Source organism: Bufo bufo, chromosome 1 (assembly GCF_905171765.1).
Source record: "Bufo bufo chromosome 1, aBufBuf1.1, whole genome shotgun sequence".
NCBI classification, from domain to species: Eukaryota; Metazoa; Chordata; class Amphibia; order Anura; family Bufonidae; genus Bufo; species Bufo bufo.
This window is the reverse complement of record NC_053389.1, coordinates 493,596,238-493,615,736: the sequence shown is the minus strand read 5'-3', so window position 1 is coordinate 493,615,736 and position 19,499 is coordinate 493,596,238. Positions and strand designations below refer to the sequence as shown.

Genomic DNA, 19,499 nt, shown 5'->3' with positions numbered 1-19,499 from the left:
ATTTTTTATTAGCATTTTAATAATACAAACATAAGGCCCCAACCCCCACATACCCTCCCCCCATAAACCATCATTGTGATGCCCTCCATCTTCCATAGCTTCAACATTCGGTTACACCATCACAACCGCATGATAATTACACAGGCAAAAGCCCCATCCCTACAACAATCCCACAAAATATTGAAAGAAAAGCTGTGATCTTATAACTGGAATATACATTTGTTATCGGCCATAACCTCCCCACTTTACGTTACATAGCGTAGAAACATTCCATGCCTCCTGTAAGAAATCGCCAATCATCGAGCCATATATGTACATTAAGCGGTTGTACCCTCACACATTATATTTTTTAATTGTGGTCACAGATCTCGACATAAGTCCACTACTGTTTGTCCTGCGAAACTACTGTAGAATCTGTGGGTCCTGTCTCCAAAAGAATTAATCTATGATTTAATCCCCCAGTGGGCCCGCAGTCATCTGCCCCCTGCACAAGTGGCATATGACACTGCACTACATACAGGTATTTGAACAGCACCTCAACCAGCCTATGTTCATATAACAAACCCACTACTACCCACTTTATTATAGATCCATCAGGTGGCTGAGATGACTTGTAGGTCCACAGGCTACCAGCCAGTATCCTCCTTTATCAGGGACCTGCCTTCTTGGAGCTGCTGCAGGGAACCCCATAATCAATCCTCTTGCAGCAAATTTTACTGGTGGGTCCAAGGCACCCCATTCCAATAACACACCTTTGCCACGAGAGCTGAGCTCATCTTTACCATGGATGGAAGCTATTCATTCGGTCCTAAACAGTTGTCTGTGCCCAGCATGTATTATAGTAATTTGCGTGCTCAGAGACCTCATGAGTCTGAACCATGGACTTAGAATTGCTATTTCCTTGGATAGAAGGTACATTCATAGGGAAAATAGCAATTAATAATGTAAAATAAAAACATTTCATAATTTCCATTCAGCCTCACATTGTCAGCTTGAGAAAAGCGCTTCTAAAATTCTGTACTGAAAAAAGGATTCCAATATTTTGCTCAAAATAAGTATAATGCAATAATAATAAAAATAAATTGCCCCCAAAGGTGTACATAGCCTTTGAGTCTTGATGGCATTTCTGTTTGTAATGGTTCACTCTTGACCTTCTTTCTCAATCAGTGGCTCCTTTGGTAGAAGACAAGATGATCTCATAAGCTCTAGTGCTCCAAGTACCACATCTGGATCTACACCTACTATTACCTCTTCTGGGCTAACACGGAGTCTGTCTAACACTTTTACTACTTCAAGGAGTACTATAGGTTCTTCAGGCTTATCAAGCAGGTATTTGTCATCAGACTGTTTTGCAGGCTTCTGTTAAAGTTAATTGATCTCATTAGAGCAAAGTACAATATAAATGAATGTCGTGTTGTCCAATTCTGTAAGATACCATGCTACAAGAAGTGACTAATAATTCTGACTTGCTTGCTGGTACTTGTAGCATAAATGTATTGTGCAATGTTACATTACAAATAATATAACACCTTTAATATTGAAGTTATATTTTCTTTCCATACACTTTAACTGCTAACTGTTGACAAAATGATCCTTCTTTGTATCCAACACAACCTGTTCCTTGAAGTAGTCCATTTAATATCACTTGATGCTTAAAAGGGATTATCCCATGATTAATATGTAAATCGGACATAATTTAGTACACGAGTCTCTTCCTAACAATTAGAACATCCTGTACCTCATTACTCCAATTGCTCTTCTAAATTTTCTTTAGTCTGGCAGTTCTCTCCTCACCAGAAGATCCAGCTGGTGGCAGTTGAAGGATTGAACTGAACATGTGTGACCTGCTTATTCAGCTCAGTAGAAGGGCATGCACATTACTATACAGATTGAACACCAGGGGGCACTAGTATAATGAAGTTAAGGCAATATCTCACAACTTGAAAAAAAATTGTAGCAAAGTAAATGACAAAAGAATTTCATTTTTTTCATGTCTAATTGTATTCAAATAACATTTAATGTTCAATGCCTTATTCCTTCCCGACCACCCGCTGTAAATGTATGGCAGGTGTCGGGTCTATAAAGATGGAACCCACTCGAGCTGAGTGAGAGCCATTGCTGCTGGGTGCCTCCTTTTTTTTACACTGATCGCCCCCACACAGCTCCAGGGTTGTGCAGCTTTAGCCAGGATGTGTTATCGGGGAGATATACCTTGTATTCCATGTAGATACATCTCTATAGACATGCTTTTGCCAACAAATACAGACTAGTCGGCTAGTTTTGGGTCCCGGGTTCTACGCTCATGTTCCCGTTTCACACTTGCATTACAACCACGTCTCCTATCTCAATAATCTGCTTTGACTATTCCCTTCGATACTCGTCCCATAGTCTGTGGGACTGATGGAGGTAGCTCAGCACCACAGTGCCTCATAACAGCTGAGCGAGTCAGACTCCTACAGATGTGATATTAATGTCCAAAGGAAAGGCCATCAATGGATAATCCCTTTAAGTACTGATTTCTGTAATGTTTTTGGTGGAAATCCTTTATAAAAATCCTCTTTGCTCAGGATGCTCGTAGCCCTTTTGCGATTTTACTGTACCTCTGTGTAACACTCTATTTTGTTTAATTGCATTCAAATGTTATTGTGCTTTATAGTATGTGCTTTCATTGTGTGTGTGTTCTCTCTCTTCTTTGTGTTGCTACTTGCCATGTTTTAGTACCTCAAACCGTTTATGGGCAGACGATAGCTCTGAAAAAGACAAGGATACTGTCCCTACGGCAGTCACCATTCCAGTTGCACCAACTGTTGTAAATCCCACTACTACTTACACATCTATGACTACAACTTCCACTGGCACTGTTCCTTCCACAGCGGAGGTCAGGGAAAGACGCAGGTGTGTACTTTTCGCATGAGTCCTTTCTCTTGCCTTGCTGTTTTGTTTGTGCATTGCATTAAATGTTGTATAGTGATTGTCTAGTAGTCAATGATATTGTCCCTGTGATGTCTGCTGAAAGCTTGTTGTAGTGGTGTTGCATATTGAGTATGGTAAGCTTTTCCTCATAAAATAAGCTTAAATTTATGATAACCTTAGTCCAACGAACTTCACCACCTGCCAAGCTTCAAAAGGGTATTGACCCACACAGTTGAGACTTAACCCAATACTGGCTGCTGAGGGCATGCATGAAATGTCAATTAGAGTTCTGTAAACTGCAAAGTGACAAGGCTTACAGTAGTTTCGAAGAGACCACCTCTTTTCACTTTGATGTTATTTTCAGAATCGCGCTTTAACCTACAAGGGTCATCCCATCTGGACTTTTATAGCATGTCCCGTAGATATTTGGAACAGAATCCCGTCTGCGCCACGAATGGATATGTGACTACACATGCTATACACACACTGCTATTTTCGGAAGTTCCATAGTATTGAATATAGAGAGACGTGCATGCGTGGCTCTCAATTTCCAGTGGCGGGAGATGTCCGATAGTTGGAGCCTGCAACTATAGGATCCACCGGGTGTCCAGATGGGAAAAACACCTCTGTGATGTTTATGGCACATCAGTGGGGTCAGCAACCTTTTTGAGCTTCAGGGCTGTCAAACCACAGCTCCCAACATGCACACTTGCATGGCTTTTGTAACTTCCATTTAGTTGAACCACTGATCCTGGGAGTTTGTAGTTTCAGAACAGCTGGAGTGCTGAGGTTGCCGATACCTGCCAGAAATGTTCAATAGATGTGGGTTCCACATTTGGAAAGCGCCCCTTTCTCAAGATCAAGGCCCTGCTGTGAACGGAGAGCACAACAAAGTGCAGCATTCATCCATTCCCTGCTGTGGGACTTCCGAAAGTAGCAGAGCCAGTACTCGACTACTTTCATATGTCCCATAGCGGTGAACGGAGGGGTGGCTGTGCTGGCGCAACTTGCTCTCCATTCACTATTCTTGATAGGTGGGGATCCCACCAATAGGACCTGCTCCTAAGTCATTTGTTGCATATCCTATTGATATGCCATTAATGTCCCAGGTGGGAATACACCTTTAATGGTAGCTTTGGGGAACGTTTTTGTATTAAATTATACCACCTTATATATTATATTGTCAGGTCATATCTCACTCCAGTTCGGGATGAAGAGTCAGAGTCCCAAAGAAAAGCTAGATCAAGACAAGCCAGACAGTCCAGAAGATCCACACAAGTATGTCTGAATCCTTCTGTAATCGGGACCTATGTATAATCCTTGTGTACATGCTATTGATTATCAGTACCCTGTAATCAATCAGTTTTTGTACATGTCTGTTGCTTCTATACTAAATAATTAAATGTTTACACAATTAAAGCTATATAGCTGTACTTTAAATATAGAAACATAATGCAGTGTGAAAACTTGGCTCATGAATCCGTCTTTTCAAGGTTTGGCGTTTTCGATCTCTCCAAATGGGATGGAATATTCCATTCCAAGGCTGTGGTTACACGAGGACATTTATTGTGTGACATGTAGATCATGTAGGCGTTTTGGTCGCAAGACTACAATGCAAGTAGCATGTGACTTTTCTGTGCTTTGGCTGTGTTTTTTACAGCCAAACCACAGCTCTAAAATAGTCACACAACAACTTGCAGACTAGTTGCAAAAATGTTTGACTTGCTGTTGTGCGACACGTCTCCCCAGTCTAAATCGGCTTGTTCATCTTTGTATATATTACTAATTAAGCTAATCAGATTAAAATGACTTTTAAAACCACATGAAACTTTGTGCATCAATTAACTTTATATCTTGTGTCTCTCAGGGTGTGACGTTAACAGACCTCCAGGAAGCCGAGAAAACAATTGGCAGAAGTCGCCCTCTTCAAACAAAAGATCAGGAAAGCGAAGAAAAAGAAAAACAAGACAAAGAAAAACAAGAGGAAAAGAAGGAAGCAGAGATTAAAAATGATGATTACCGCTATAGATTTTCTCGCAGCATGGAAGAGGTAGTGGTTTTATATAATTCGGTATGTTAGCATGCAGATGAAGCTGGAGGACTGAACGTCTTACTTGTGAGGCTGCTTTTCATTATATGTAATGTTCAGGAGTTTCCCTGGATAAAAAGTAAAGTTTACTTATAATGCCTTTACACAAAGGCTGATGCATGAAGTGTGAAAAAAGGATGTTACTGGATTAACCCCTTAGATGCTGTGGTCAATGCTTACCACCACATGTAAGGGGGTTACAGAGGGCGGGAGCTCCCCCTCTCTACCAATCAGCTCCCCTTGGGGCCTGCCAGCTACGGAAGCCTATGAGGCCCAGCCCACAGGCTGGGTCCTGTAGGCAACAGTCAGTGTAGTTCTGACAGTCACAATGCATTACAATAAACCATGTATTGTGATGCGTTGTAGAAGGGAAAACGAAGTCCCCTAGTACGATAAAAAGTTAGTGTTTTATGAAAAAATAAAAAATAACGTCTAGTGATAAAAGCACCCTTTTCCCCTCAATTTTAAGTGTATCTCAGAAAAAGGCATGATTTAAAAAAAAAAAAAAAGTGTCAAAGCGATAGAACGTAAAAAAAAATCCAGCAGAATAAGGTGAAGATGTCATTTTTCCGTACGGTGTACACCACAATAACAAAAGCAACAAAGCAATGGCAAATTTGCTGCCCCTAAAAGTGAAGTAAAAAGCGGTCAAAAAGTTGTTGTATCTACCCCTAAATACAACCGATGATAATGGCAGCTCAAGCCACAAAAACTAAGTCCTCACACAGCTCCATTGATTAAAAATATAAAACATACATAAACAGCAGTTTACATCCACATTTATGGCATTTCAGTACCCAGTAGAACTTGCCTAACAATTTAAGGGGTGTGATGTCTCAAATGGAACCAGCTGGGCACTAAAATGCAATATCTATGGAAACTTGAAACTTTCATTTTGCACAGTCCCATGCTCATTCATTTTTGCAAAGCACCTGGGGTGTCAAAATGCTACACACCTTGTTAAATAACTTGAGGGGTGTAGTTTCCAAAATGGGGTACCTCAGGATCTCTTCAAATGCAACATTGTGCCCCAAAACCATTTCAGGAAATCTGTCCTCCAAAAGCCATATGGTGCTTCTTCCCTTCTACGCCCTGCTGTGTGCCCATACAGCAATTTAAGACCACATATAGGATGTTTTACATATTCAGGAGAAAATGATTAACAAGTTGTGGGGCACTTTCTCCTTTTACCCCTTGTAAAAATGAAAAATGTCAAGCGAAAACAACATTTTATAGGAAGAAATTAAGTTTTACATTTTCATTGCCAAGTATTTCTAAATTCAGTGAAACACCTGTGGGGTCACAGTGTTCAGTACACCCCACAATAAATTCCTTGAGGAATGTAGTGTTCAAAATGTGGTCACCTTTTTGGAGGTTTCCACTGTAGGGGTACCTCAGTCTCTTTACATTTCACATGGCACCCAAACAATATTCCAGCAAAATCTGCCCTCCAAAATCCTTATGGCACTCCTTTCATTCTGAGCCCTGTGGTATATCCATACAGCAGTTGAAACGGCAGAATCAGGGTTATAAATGTTTAACCCTTGCTTTGTTACAGGAAAATATGGATTAAAATGAAAAATCTTGTCCTTCTAATGTCCTAAAAAATAAAATGACATTTACAAAATGATGCCAACATAAAGTAGACCTATGAGGGATGTTAATTACTACTATATTTTATGAGGTTTCACTGTCTTAAAAGCATAGAAATTCAGATTTTGAAATTAGCAAATTTTTCCAAATTTTCTGTAACTTTTGGATTTTCTTTTCATAAATAAAGCTGATATATATCGACCCAAATTTACCACTAACATGAAGTATGTTGTGTCTCAATCGCTTGGATAAGTAAAAGCTTTACAAAGTTATTACCACATAAAGTGATGCTTAATATTTGCAAAATTAGGCAGGGTCAATAAGTTGAAAAATGGCTGTGTCCTGGAGGGGTAAAATGGGATTTAGACTAACAAAAATTGGTGGCCGCAGACTCAGAATGGCTTAAACATAATAAAGAACAGATACCTGCCTTCTCCAGTCTCCACTACTGCTGTTCCCGCACTGCACAGGCCCTTTCTGGTCTCTTTCCTGAACCTATCTTGACACGTAGAAAGGCCCTTTCAACCAATTAATGGCTGTAATGGTGCCCCCCACTCAGCTAGCCATTGACTGATTGGGCGTTTCTTGTGTGTCAGAGAGAACTGTAAGTAGAGATGCATTTTTTTTTTTAATTTTTTTTAATACCACTGCCACCTATTTTTGTTCCCCTGGAAACCCCTTTTATGTGTTATTCTGTTAAACATATGTTGCTGCACTGTTAGACATACTGCTGTTTTGAATGTACATACACACTAGAAAGATTAGAATATTTTTTTAAACAAAATTGTACCATAGACTTCATAATTCTGCACATCATGCGCAAATTATTTTGTTTTTATTCTGTTTAGTTCATTACTGATATAGAAAAAAAGTTTCTGAAGTGCTATTCATCTTAACCATCTTTCCTTAGATGTAGAAGTGAAATCTGTTTCTAATTTTGCAGAGATACAAGCCATCATCAACAAGTACTACTGCTGTATCCTCATCCACGCCGTCACTGTCGTCATCCACTAGTTCTTTATATTCTTCGAGTTTGTTAAACCGGCCAAGCAGCCTAACTGGACTCTCATCGTCTTACTCAAACTTATCAAGGTTTTCATCAAAAGAGCCAGAGAGAGGTAATGTCAAAGGATCGACCATTTACATTGTTTTCCAGAACAGACTATTATTGGGGCTGAGTGTAATACCATGCACAGCCACTATACAATGTACGGCGCTGTGCATGGTATTACCCCAAATCAGTATAAAAACCTCGGAAAACCCTTTTAAAGTTGTTTGCCAAACAGGTATGGGCAGATAATTCTCAGTTGCTGATTTTGTTGGACACCTATAAATAATGCTGTTAAAATGAAAACGGTGCAATGGTGGGAAATGATATGAAATAATAAAAGAAACCGTACTTAGTGGATCCCCTAGCTTTCCTGCAATGCCACTCAGGAGCTCCCAGCTGATTAGTTTACTGTGCTGTAGGACTTAAAGGGGTTGTGCCATAAACTAGTTTTCACTCAAGTCCTATTTTCAAAGTTGCCTCACTTGCAGTTTTCTCTTGCCCCCCCCCCCCCCCCCCCCCCCCCCCCCCGTGCATTAATCCTACTTCCTGGTTTGTCATGTTTCTGCTGTCCTATATACCTTAGGGCAGTAAGATGTGTCCTGACATCAGCAGATCATGTGACACTAACCACACCCCTTGTTCTTACCAATGATGCTTGTGCGTCCTATATTACAAGGCTCCAATGCAGGACATAACCTACAGAAACTGAATATCAGAACAGATTTGTTACAGAGCAATGGGAGGCTAATAACGTCAGAATAAGGCAATTTTGATAAATGGTGGTATTTAGGGAAAGATATAACAGCGATATCTGTTTGGGTGGTATACACTTAGATTAGTGGCACAACCCCTTTAATGTTTACACACATAACTACTGTAGCCAAACCCTGGCCTGGCCGGAGCAGCGCTGCTGGAACGCTGGGGAATCTAATAAAGTACAAGCCGCCAGCAGCGTGTTTCCGACGATAATTTCTCGCCCATATTCATTGGGGGACACAGGAACCGTGGGTATAGCTATGTCCTCTAGGAGGCGTTGACACTAGTAAAAGCTGTTAGCTCCTCCCCTGTCAGCTATACCCCCTCCAGCGTGGAGAGAGAGCTTCAGTTTTTTCTAGTGTCAATAGGAGGCAAGATAGCGGATATCGCTCCCCGCCCCTCACTACTCAGTAGACGACACTTACTGCATGACCAGAGATCTGGAGCGGACGCCGAGCGCGCCGCTCCGGAAGTGGTTAAACGGCACCAGAATCGACTCTGCCGTGCAACCGCATGGTGTTCCGGCCGCCATGTTTTTTTTTTTGCCAGGACGCGCTGGTGTCCGCGGGCTCATTTTGCAGTACTTGGTCCCTCTGTGGCCCGGCCGATGAGATAATCGGCTTGCCCTTGTGGCTTGCTGCTGGGCCGCACTTCGTCCCCCTGGCTCCGGCGCCCATAAACTTTGCGCCCTTCTTCCCCCTCCCCCAGAGGCCTGCTAGCTCCGCCCCTGGTCATTAAGATGACCTTAACCCTCCCTGGCCGGCCGGCATCTGGGGAGGGATAGAGTTCTAAGGGGGCGTGGCACTTCGTGGAGGAATTTAACCCTTTCCTGCCTCTTGTGCTTGAGGCTGTCATCTTGTTTAAAAATAAAAAATAAAGAACAGAAGGGATGTGCGTCCATACTGCCCCCTCCCTGCCCCTCATTACCGCAAGACCGCCCTGTCTGTGCAGTACCACACTGGGCCCGTGTCCTATTTCGGATAAGGAGCACCTCTCATAGTTCCCATACTTTGGTTGATAATTCTCCTCTGCAACTCCCGTGGAAGACAGCTGATGTTCCCAATCCACCCTCCGGGTCGTTTGGTTGATAATTCCTCCTGCGCAATTACAAGATTTTCCTAAAATATGACGGAAAGTCATGATTTTATTAAAGACACGGAGGCGAGTATTGCTTTAACCTTTCTTTACTGAATCTACCATAGCAGCAAAGAAAAATGGTACAACAAATGGAAACCATGGTAACAAACTCCTCCCCTTATCCCAGTATATCAGTCCTTGTCTGCCTGGGATCCTCCTCTTTCTTTGCGCCCCAACCAGCGCTGATCAAAACCGTAACTATCGACGTTGTAAAACCGGACAACGACAATATCTCTTGAAAACTTGTCGGCTTGGACCGCGAACAACAAACGGACATCCGACTCATCAGCAACTGCATAACTCGAGTGATGGAATCTTTAGCCTCTCAACCTAGGAGGGAAAAGAAAAAACAAACATCCTAAAACCATGATCCAGTGAATCAAGCAGAGAACAACCTGTTTAGAGGAAAATCAAATAACTCGACATTTTGATCATGGAGTAAACAGTCGTTAGATACTCACCCATGGTAAACAGTCGGTACATACTCACCCATGGTATACATTAGGGCGGGTCCAGGGAGGGCAATACTCGCCTCCGTGTCTTTAATAAAATCATGACTTTCCGTCATATTTTAGGAAAATCTTGTAATTTTATTACAAGACACGGAGGCCTCGTATTGCTAGTTTAAAGCTGAGCCATTACCGAGTCAAAAGCGTGTGTTGTTGGTCTAAAATAGAACTCACGAAATGTGGAAGTCCTGGACCAGTCTGCCAAACTCAACACGTCCTCTAAACGTGCTCCCGATGTTGTCATAGAAGTAGCCGCAGCACTGCGAACCGAATGTGCCGTGAAGATGGTCGTATCAATCCCGGAAAGGGAGAGGATCCATTTAACCCAACGAGATAAAGTAACGCTGGTGACTGGAGAAAAAGGGCTACGAAAGGAAATGAACAAGTTGGGAACAGAAGGCAACCGGACGGAACGGGTCCTCTCCTCGTATTCAAGTAGACAAGCTACAGGACATAGTTGTGGCGATGCTGGAAATCGGGGGTAGAAAACTGACCGAATATTGGTCTTAGTGCGACGAGAAATATTAAAGTGAACTCCCTCAGGGGTGAAAGATCTAGCGTCACAATCCAAGGCACGCACATCTGACACTCTTTTGCAAGAGATAAGACAGAATAAGGTGACCAATTTGGCTGATAATTGGCGTAAGGATAATAGGGTATTAGAGGGCCAGTCGCTCAAAAAGTTTAAAACCCCAGACACATCCCAGGTTGAAGTGAAACGCGGTCGAGGCGGTCGAGCCAAGCGTGAACCTTTAAGCAAACGACATACCAAAGGGTGTTGACCCGCTGGACGCCCTTCGAATCCGGCATGCCTGGAGGAAATAGCCGACCTAAAAACATTGATGGTACGGTAAGCCTTCCCCGCCTCAAACAGAGAGGATAAGAAGGCTAAAATAGAATTCACAGTTGCTGTAGTGGGATCCAGAGTCCGCTGGACGCATCAGCGAGACCAAGAGTCCCAGGCGGCTCCATAAGCCCGTCTAGTTCCGGGTGCCCACGCGTTGTCCAGTAAGAATCTAGTCGTTCCTGAAAAGCCAGCGTGTCCTCCTGAATCCCCGAGATCTTGCAGGCCAGGAGCCGTAACGATCCGTTCTGGAGGAGCGGATGAAGCTCTCCTGACGGACCTTGAAGCAGGGACAACTGATCGGGAAGAAGAATCGGAAAATCCACCAGAAGCTCTAAGATCTGAGGGAACCAAGACTGTTTTCCAAAAAGGCACAATCAGAGTCAATTTCGCCAGCTGTTGACGGACTTGAAGTAAAACCCTGGGAATGAGTGTGAAAGGAGGGAATGCATACATTAGCGCGCCTCCCCAGTGTTGTAACAGAGCGTCCACCGCTTCCGCCAAAGGATCTGGCCTCCAACTGAAGAATCTGGGGAGCTGGGTATTCAACCGGGAGGCGAACAAGTCGACCGAAAAGGGGCCCCAAAGAGAAGAAATAGCAGAGAATACCCTGACGTCTAACTTCCAGTCGCTGGAGTCCGAGATGTAGCGCGAATTCCAGTCCGCCAGGGTATTGTGAAGCCCCGGAAGATATTCCGCTACCACTGAAATGTTCCGATCTAGACAAAACTCCCAAAAATCTTTCGCCAAGTGGGAAAGAACCACAGAGCGGGTTCCACCCATACAGTTGACATATCGGACAGCCGAAATATTGTCCATGCGTAGTCTGATAGCTGTACTGATCACCCCGTTGGCAAAACTGCGAATGGCAAACGACCCTGCCAGAAGCTCCAGGGCGTTGATATGCAGACGGGATTCGTCCTGTGACCATGGACCTCCCGTGGATACTCCGCCGCAATGCGCTCCCCAACCGTGAAGACTCGCGTCTGATTCTATGATCAGGTCCGGTTGAGGACCCATGATAGCCCTGCCATTCCAGGCCGAGAGGTTGTGAATCCACCACCTCAATTCGTCTCTCGTTTCTGCATCCAACGTGACTGAATCGGCATAAGAGGCCCCCGTCCGCAAATGGGCGATTTTGAGGCGTTGCAACGCCCGATAATGGAGGGGGGCTGGAAATATGGCCTGGATTGAGGCGGCCAGAAGACCGATAACTCTCGCTAAATGTCGCAAGGACATCTGGGGTAAACGAAGAGCATGTCGCAGTTCTTTGCGAATGGCCTTGACCTTGGAGAGAGGGAGACTGAGGGATAATTCCACCGAATCTACCTGAAACCCTAGGAATTCCATAGACCTGGCGGGGTTCAGACAAGATTTCTCCTGGTTGATAATAAAACCCAAATTGGAAATGAGGGATATCGACATGTGAAGATGTTTCAGCAGGAGAGCATGTGATTGGGCCATAATCAGTATATCGTCCAAGTAGACGATCAGACGGACTCCTCTGCTGCGGAGCCATGCCACCACTGGACGCATGATCTTGGTGAAGCACCAGGGGGCGGAGGAAAGGCCAAACGGAAGGCATGTGAAACGCCACGTTTGACCGTTCCATAGAAACTGAAGTAGGTCCCTCGAGGAAGGAGACACTGGAACCGTGAGGTAGGCGTCTTTGAGGTCTATTTTGGCCATCCAGTCGCCTGGAAGAAGCAGATCTCTCAAAAGATGGATTCCCTCCATCTTGAAATGGCGGTACTGTACAAAAGCGTTTAAGGCTTTCAAATTGATAACGGGCCGCATCTGGCCACCTTTCTTTTGCACCAGGAAGATATTGCTGACCACTCCCCTTAGATTCTCGGGTGCACGTTCTATCGCGCCTTTGCGTAGAAGATCTGACATCTCCTTCTGAAAGAGGGATTGTGTCGATATGGGTAACGGAATTGGCGGGGGGTTCGGGATGGAACTTGGGTCGGCAATCAAATCTATCGTGAACCCCTGCACGGTAGAGAGAACCCAGTGGTCGGAGGTCACGCCTGACCACACATGAGTAAAGAACCGGAGTCTGCCTCCGACACAGTGGTCTAAAAAAGGTAACTGATGAAGGATGGAACTTACCAAAAGGTCGTCGGGCACTTGGATTTCCTCTGAAGCCACGGGAACGATAGGGGGCGCCTCGTGATGGGAAAAAGGCCGGCTGGTGTCTCTGATCCTGGAGAGATGCCCGATAGGAAAAGGAGCCTCTGCCAGAACCTCTGGCATGGAAATTGGAACGGCCGGACAGTCGGCCCCTTGAACTGCCGGCCCTGTTGGAGAAACGCCCTTGAAAGACTCGACGCATCGATGTCTGGGCCTTATCGAGAGCTGTAAATGCTCCTACATACTTGCCCAACTCTTTAATAAAAGAGTCGCCAAATAGCAAACCTTGGGCCTCTTTGCCCGCTTCTGTCAGAGCCAGGTTGGATAATTTAGGCTCTATTTTTATAAGTATCGCTTTACGTCTTTCGATGGCGAGTGAGGCATTTACATTGCCTGCCACGCAGATGGCTCTTTGGATCCAACCCCTTAGTTCTTCAGGGTCTACTTGGCCACCTGCCGCTTTAGCGGATTCAGCTATGTCAAATATTTTAGCTAAAGGACCTGTAATGTCCAGTAACTTATCTTGGACAGCCCTTAAGGCAGCGTCCAGTCCTTTGCGGGGATTAAATCCCGTTTTAGCTAAAAATTGGACCATCTTTGGATCCACTGATGGGGTATCACACACTTTGTGTGGTATCAATGGGCGCGGACATTCAGCCCGTAGTTTATTTCGCGCCTCCTTACTAAGAGGATTGCGAATACGAGCCTCTAAATACTGCGCCACATGTGTGGCGGGCATCCATTCCGCAGAGCGGGGATGGTGCAGCTCATCGGGGTTGAATAATGGCTCTCCGGAAGGATCCTTTAAGAGATCCACTGATGACCCCTTGTTTAGTAAGGATTCTGGGCAAACATTACTAGCTGGGTCAACAGCTACATCAGCCAAATCATCCTCCACGTCATAAATCAGATCATCCTCCTTATCAGGTGCCTCTTCCTCTGACTCTCTATCAGAGTCTGATAGTGGCTCAGGAAGTGACCTGGCAGTCTTCCATGCCCGCGTGGATTCTGCCTGGCGGGTACAGGCTCTTTTACGCGAACGATGCGCGTTGTCATGGGATGGGGAAGGCCCATCAATCTGAGGCGTTCTGGAGGTAGACGGGAGTAAACCTATAGATGGAATCGGGGCCTGAATAGTGGTATTAGGGAGAGCTATGAGGGCCTGCGATATAGAATGGGTTAATGCAGATGACATTGAACCCATGGCAGTGATAATAGCATTTGATATAGATTGCTGCAGCATCAGATTAGGATCATCCGGGTGCAGTACCTCGGATCTCCTATCCTCAGCAGGGGACCCCTGACCTACAGGGGGAGGATCAGTGGGGGCTGCAGAGGCAATGGAGTTTTTCCTAGTGGACATAGTAGTATAAGAGAGAGATGGCAGGAGTTTGTCACCCCAGCCAGAGCAGAAGAAGAAGGGACCTAAAAGAGAAGAAAACAGATATAGCTGTAGAGATATATATCATGTCGGAAAGCGATCATGTAAAAGTAGGGAATAAGGCACTTACAATTGAAATATATATGCGGCCGAACGAACAGGCAAGGCGGTGAATGTCCGGTGCGCTCAAACCTAACAAATCTCAGAAGAGGCCGAAGTCTCGCGAGATCGCGGAGCCCGCGAAAAGGACGAGATAGAGGTAACTGAAGCAAGCGCCCGAAATCTCGTCTCGCGAGATCTCGGGCGGAGAAGAAGACGGGCCGCAATGTTCGGAGCGCGCGAAATGGCGACCGAAAGGTAAATAGAGTGGCAAAAAACCCAGAGGGGAAAAACCTGGAGATGGCGCGCCCCACGCCGGAGGACAGAGGGGCCGCAAGTGACAGCAAGGGAAGGGAAACACAGATAAGAAAAGATTGCAGGGAAAACCTGTAGGTAAAAAACGTATATAACTATACAAATGACGCCAGGAAAACCAAATAATAAGAAGCTATGAAGGAAAAGGCAATAATCCTGAGAATAAAGGATAAACACAACTAAGTAAAAACTATATACCAGACCCTGAGTCAAAGTTCAGAGCTGGAAGGTACTTATCTGCCTGGTAGCAGCAAAGAAAGAGGAGGATCCCAGGCAGACAAGGACTGATATACTGGGATAAGGGGAGGAGTTTGTTACCATGGTTTCCATTTGTTGTACCATTTTTCTTTGCTGCTATGGTAGATTCAGTAAAGAAAGGTTAAAGCAATACGAGGCCTCCGTGTCTTGTAATAAAATTAGTGATGGACCTCTGAAGGATTCCAATCCGTTCTCTGGGGCCGTTGATGATTCTCACCTCCGCAATACAGGGGAGAACCTCTGGGATTACCAATCCACCCTCCGGGTCGTTTGGTTGATATTCTCCACCTGCGCAATTCAATAGAGGACCTCTGATATTCCCAATCCACCCTCCTGGGTCGTTGGGTTGATAATTCTCCTCCAGCGCATTCAATAAGGAATCTCTGAAATTCCCATCCACCCTCCTGGGTCGTTTGCGCAGGTGGGGCATTATCAACCAATCGAGTAGGGGTCCGCTGGAACTCCCAGTCCACCCTCTGGGGTCGTTTGGTTGATGTTTCTTCGCCGGCGCCATTCAGTTAAGGCTCTCTGACATTCCCAATCCACCCTCCCGGGTCGTTTGGGGGATAATTCTCTACCTATGCTTCCACATCCGGAGTTGCTTGATTGATACTGCACTGCCTGCGCAATCCGGTAGGCAGACCTCTTCAAGTTCCCATCTCACCCCCTGGGTGGTTTGGTTGATAAGTCCCCGCCGCGCGAGCGGAACACTGCATCTTTTTCCTCGCAACCCCACCCTTCCTCCCTGGGTCACGCTCAGACACGCCCTCCCTCACTGGGGAGGGTCCGTCTGCGGGGGGGGGGGGGGGGGGGGAAAGAGAGAGAATCACTGATTCAGACCCTGACATGAGTCTGACGCAGTCTCTTAAGATTGCGTCTAAGGTGGCCTGTAGTACTTGGTATGCATTAACCCTTCCTTAGGTGGAGTAATTGCACTACTTCGGGATAAGTACCAGCCTTATACATTATCCCCTGCCATAGGTGGACTCGGTACAATGACATGAGTTTCGGGACCTGCTATGCATATCCATTCATGGTGCGATTACATTATCACTGGTACATGGTGTGCTGTATGCATTACCCCCTTACTTAGGTGCAACAATTGCACTCCCACGGGGTACAGGACTCTCCATGTGCACTAGTTTTCGCCGTGGGCATTCGCCCCCCTTCATAGGTGAAGTATTCTCCCTAGTACTTGCCGTATGCATCCACCTTCCTTAGGTAGCTTATTGCACTACCATTACATACGGTTCAGACTGTCGCACTATCCTTCCATAGACGGAATGTTGCACATCACCGTGATTTCTGTCGCATTTCCCCCTTCCGCTAGTAATCCACTAGCGGGGAATAACTAAACATCTTCAGATGCTGCAATTCTGCGGCACCACTGCTCGAGGTGCCTTCGCTTATTTCCTAGGGGGCGTGGCAACAGTCGGTACTCGCAGGTGCCCGGCACTCTTACCCTAGTGCTATATGGGTAACACCAGTGGACACGGTGGCTATTCCTTGTTTTTGGTGCTGGTTTCGTGCATGGTTATAACATCTTCTGTCTTCTCAGGGGGTTCCTAGCATCACTTGTGTCCTAGAGTACCCCATTTCCATGGGCCTACGTTGTTCCAGTCGGTCATGATATTGTCTGCATCAATACGTAGTACGTACTCCATTGCACATATATGGTGAGTATGTTCCAGCGAATCGAGTGTTTCACTTACTCTGTATTCTCTATCCTCCAATTCCCCTTCTCTGGGAAAGTGGTTATGCTGGCACTCAGGTTTAGCACCTACAGCTTGTTCTACTCCACAGGTGCAGATTTTCGTTACTGCTAGAGTTTGTGGTCACTCCAGTGGGACATCCCCCTCAGGTAGGGGTCCTACCCTGGAGGTAGCTTGGCAGTTGCACCTGTTTAGCGCCCTTCCGGGTAGAGTTTTGAGGTTAGCTCTACTTCACTAGGGCAGTGTGGTACGTGGCTTCTACGGTTAGTCTCAGGCCTCCCCCCCTCGGTTTTGCGCTGACTGGGCAAGCGCTGGCTACTACTGTGGGAGCGGTGTTGCTTACCACTACATGCTTGGTTCTTACTGCACAGCTCTTTCGTCAGGCGGTGGACTCTTTTAACACTGAATTCGGTGGCCTCCACGGGGACCCCCTCCTCTGCTGGGGTATGGGGCTAGCAATACAGTGCGTCTCCCCTTGCTTGGCTTCCTCCTCAGGCAGTGTTTTTGCACAGCCACTTAGTCCTTGGCTACTTTGGTACAGTGCCGGTCTCAGACGGTGAATGGGCTCAAACCTAGCCTATTCTCCTGTCTTTTCCCCCTCTGGCTCAGGGTTCATAGCCGTCCTGCATGCCTTGGTAGTTCCTACGTTGCTACCTTCCCTCATCTGCATTTGCACAGGGTATTAGTTTGGTGGACTTCCTTACCAGGCTCGATCCGGTCCAGACTGGTGGGCTGTGGCACCCTCCACATTCCTCCTTCTACGGGGACTCTTCCATTGGTCCGGTATTGGCTAACGGTATCTACACGAAAGCTTTCCACCCTTTTTCTCCAGAGTTCCGGAAGCGTGCGACGGGACGCCCTGATTCTCCTTGTTGGGAGTTCTCACTCCTTACATGTTTCTTCTCCTCCTTCCTAGGGTTCTACAGAGGATCCAGATGGAGGACATTCCGACAAATCCTAGTCGCTCTGAGTTGACCCCATAGCGTGTGGTATGCGGACCTCGTTCTCCTTCCTGGAGACGTCACTGCCACTCAGAGACGCTCTTCTTTCACGGGGTCCGGTCTTACATCTGCATTTCAATGTCGGCGTGGCTATTGAAACCTCCATTCTGACGTGGAGAGGGTTTTCGGCGGATGTCTTCCGCACTATGATTCAGGCCAGGAAGCCTGCATCGCCCAGGGTCTATTGTGGGACCTTGAGGTCCTTCCTGGGCTTCTGTGAACGCCGGGACATCCCCTCTCCCTGTTTTTTCTCTCCCCACGGTCCTATCCTTCTATATTCAGGGTTGGACCTTGGTTTAGCCCTTAGTTCCTTGATGGGTCAGGTGTTGGCGCTTCTGTCCTGGGGCAGCTTTCAGCGTACTCTGGAGCGGCTCATACGGTTCCTCTGTACCGTCCTTACAGCCTTGGGATCTGTATGTAGTTCTCTCAGCCTTCCAGTCTTCTCCACTTGGGCCCTTGCGGGAGTTCTTACTCCGGCTCCTGTCCTGAAAGGTAGTTTTTCTTGTGGCTATCACATCCATCAGGCGGGTGTCTTAGTTGGGGGTGCTCTCTTGCAAGATCCCTTTCCTGGATCTTCTCAGGGATACGGCAGTTCTCCAGCCCATTCCTTCTTCTCCCGAAGGTGGTCCTTGACTTCCATATCTATGAAGTAATTGTCCTTCCTTCCCTGTCCCTTTCCTTCACACCCTACCGAAGGGAGTTACATTATTGGTTGTTGTCAGAGTTCTACTCCTTGTTAGCAGCCTCCCAGTCCCTCTTGGCATACGAACCCCCCATTTCGCTCTGGAGGGTCCTCGCTAGGGGTTGGCGGCCTCCAAAGGGCGATTGCACATTGGATTCGGTCTGCAAGTGCTGACGTATACCGCGCCTGGAGCAAGGTTCCACCCTTAGGTGTCATGGCTTGCTCCACTGAGCGGTGGACGCTTCTTGGGCTCTGGGGCATCGTGCCTCAACTGCGCAGTTGTGTAACGAGGCTACCGGTCCTCTTTACACAAATTCACAGTTTTTTTTTCCAGGTGCATTCTTATTAATCGGCGGCCGCTGCTTAGCCCGCAGGTCTGCAGGCGGCAGTTTCTTAGCTACCAGCAGGGACGCTTGCTTCCATGGGTCTGTGGTTTTTCCCTCCCCGTGGACTGCTCTTGAATGTCCCACGGTTCCTGTGTCCCCCAATGAATATGGGCGAGAAAAGGAGATTTTTCTATAACTTACCAGTAAAATCTTTCTCGCTCTTCATTGGGGGACACAGCACCCACCCAGTATTGTTGTACGGCCACAGTTGTAGCTGTTGCTGGTTTGGGCTCAGTTGGGTCCTTTGACATGGTTGGTTTTCCACGTTTTTTCGTTGGTTTGCTTGCTTCTCCTACTGCTTCTCACAAACTGAAGCGCTCTCTCCAGGCTGGAGGGGGTATAGCTGCCAGGGGAGGAGCTAACAGCTTTTACTAGTGTCAACGCCTCCTAGAGGACATGGCTATACCCACGGTTCCTATGTCCCCCAATGAAGAGCGAGAAAGAGATTTTACTGGTAAGTTATACAAAAATCTTGTTTTTCTTCCTGAAGGCCGATGCGGCTGAAGCTCAGAAAACGTTCTTTTATCCTCTGCCGGTGTGCTTCTCTAGTCATGCTTGAAGTCAAGGGGGCAGCGGCCTCCTTGCTTCAAGTCGCGGTAACCACTCGCCCTTCCCTGCCTCTTCGCTGTGACTGTCAGCC

General features: G+C 46.3%; 1 protein-coding gene across 6 annotated transcripts in view; it reads left to right on the top strand.

Moving 5' to 3' along the window:
- The window catches only part of PPP1R12A (protein phosphatase 1 regulatory subunit 12A), a 127,574-nt gene that overhangs the window by 68,280 nt on the left and 39,795 nt on the right, over positions 1–19,499 (top strand). For 3 of the 6 annotated variants that reach the window (XM_040410398.1, XM_040410424.1, XM_040410417.1), the window contains 5 exons: positions 1,168–1,329; positions 2,719–2,895; positions 4,101–4,191; positions 4,781–4,984; positions 7,539–7,713. In XM_040410398.1, coding sequence (XP_040266332.1) covers positions 1,168–1,329; positions 2,719–2,895; positions 4,101–4,191; positions 4,781–4,984; positions 7,539–7,713 — 809 coding nt within the window. The remainder of the gene's footprint in view (positions 1–1,167; positions 1,330–2,718; positions 2,896–4,100; positions 4,192–4,780; positions 4,985–7,538; positions 7,714–19,499) is intronic. The other 3 variants (XM_040410408.1, XM_040410440.1, XM_040410432.1) reach the window with 2 other exon arrangements.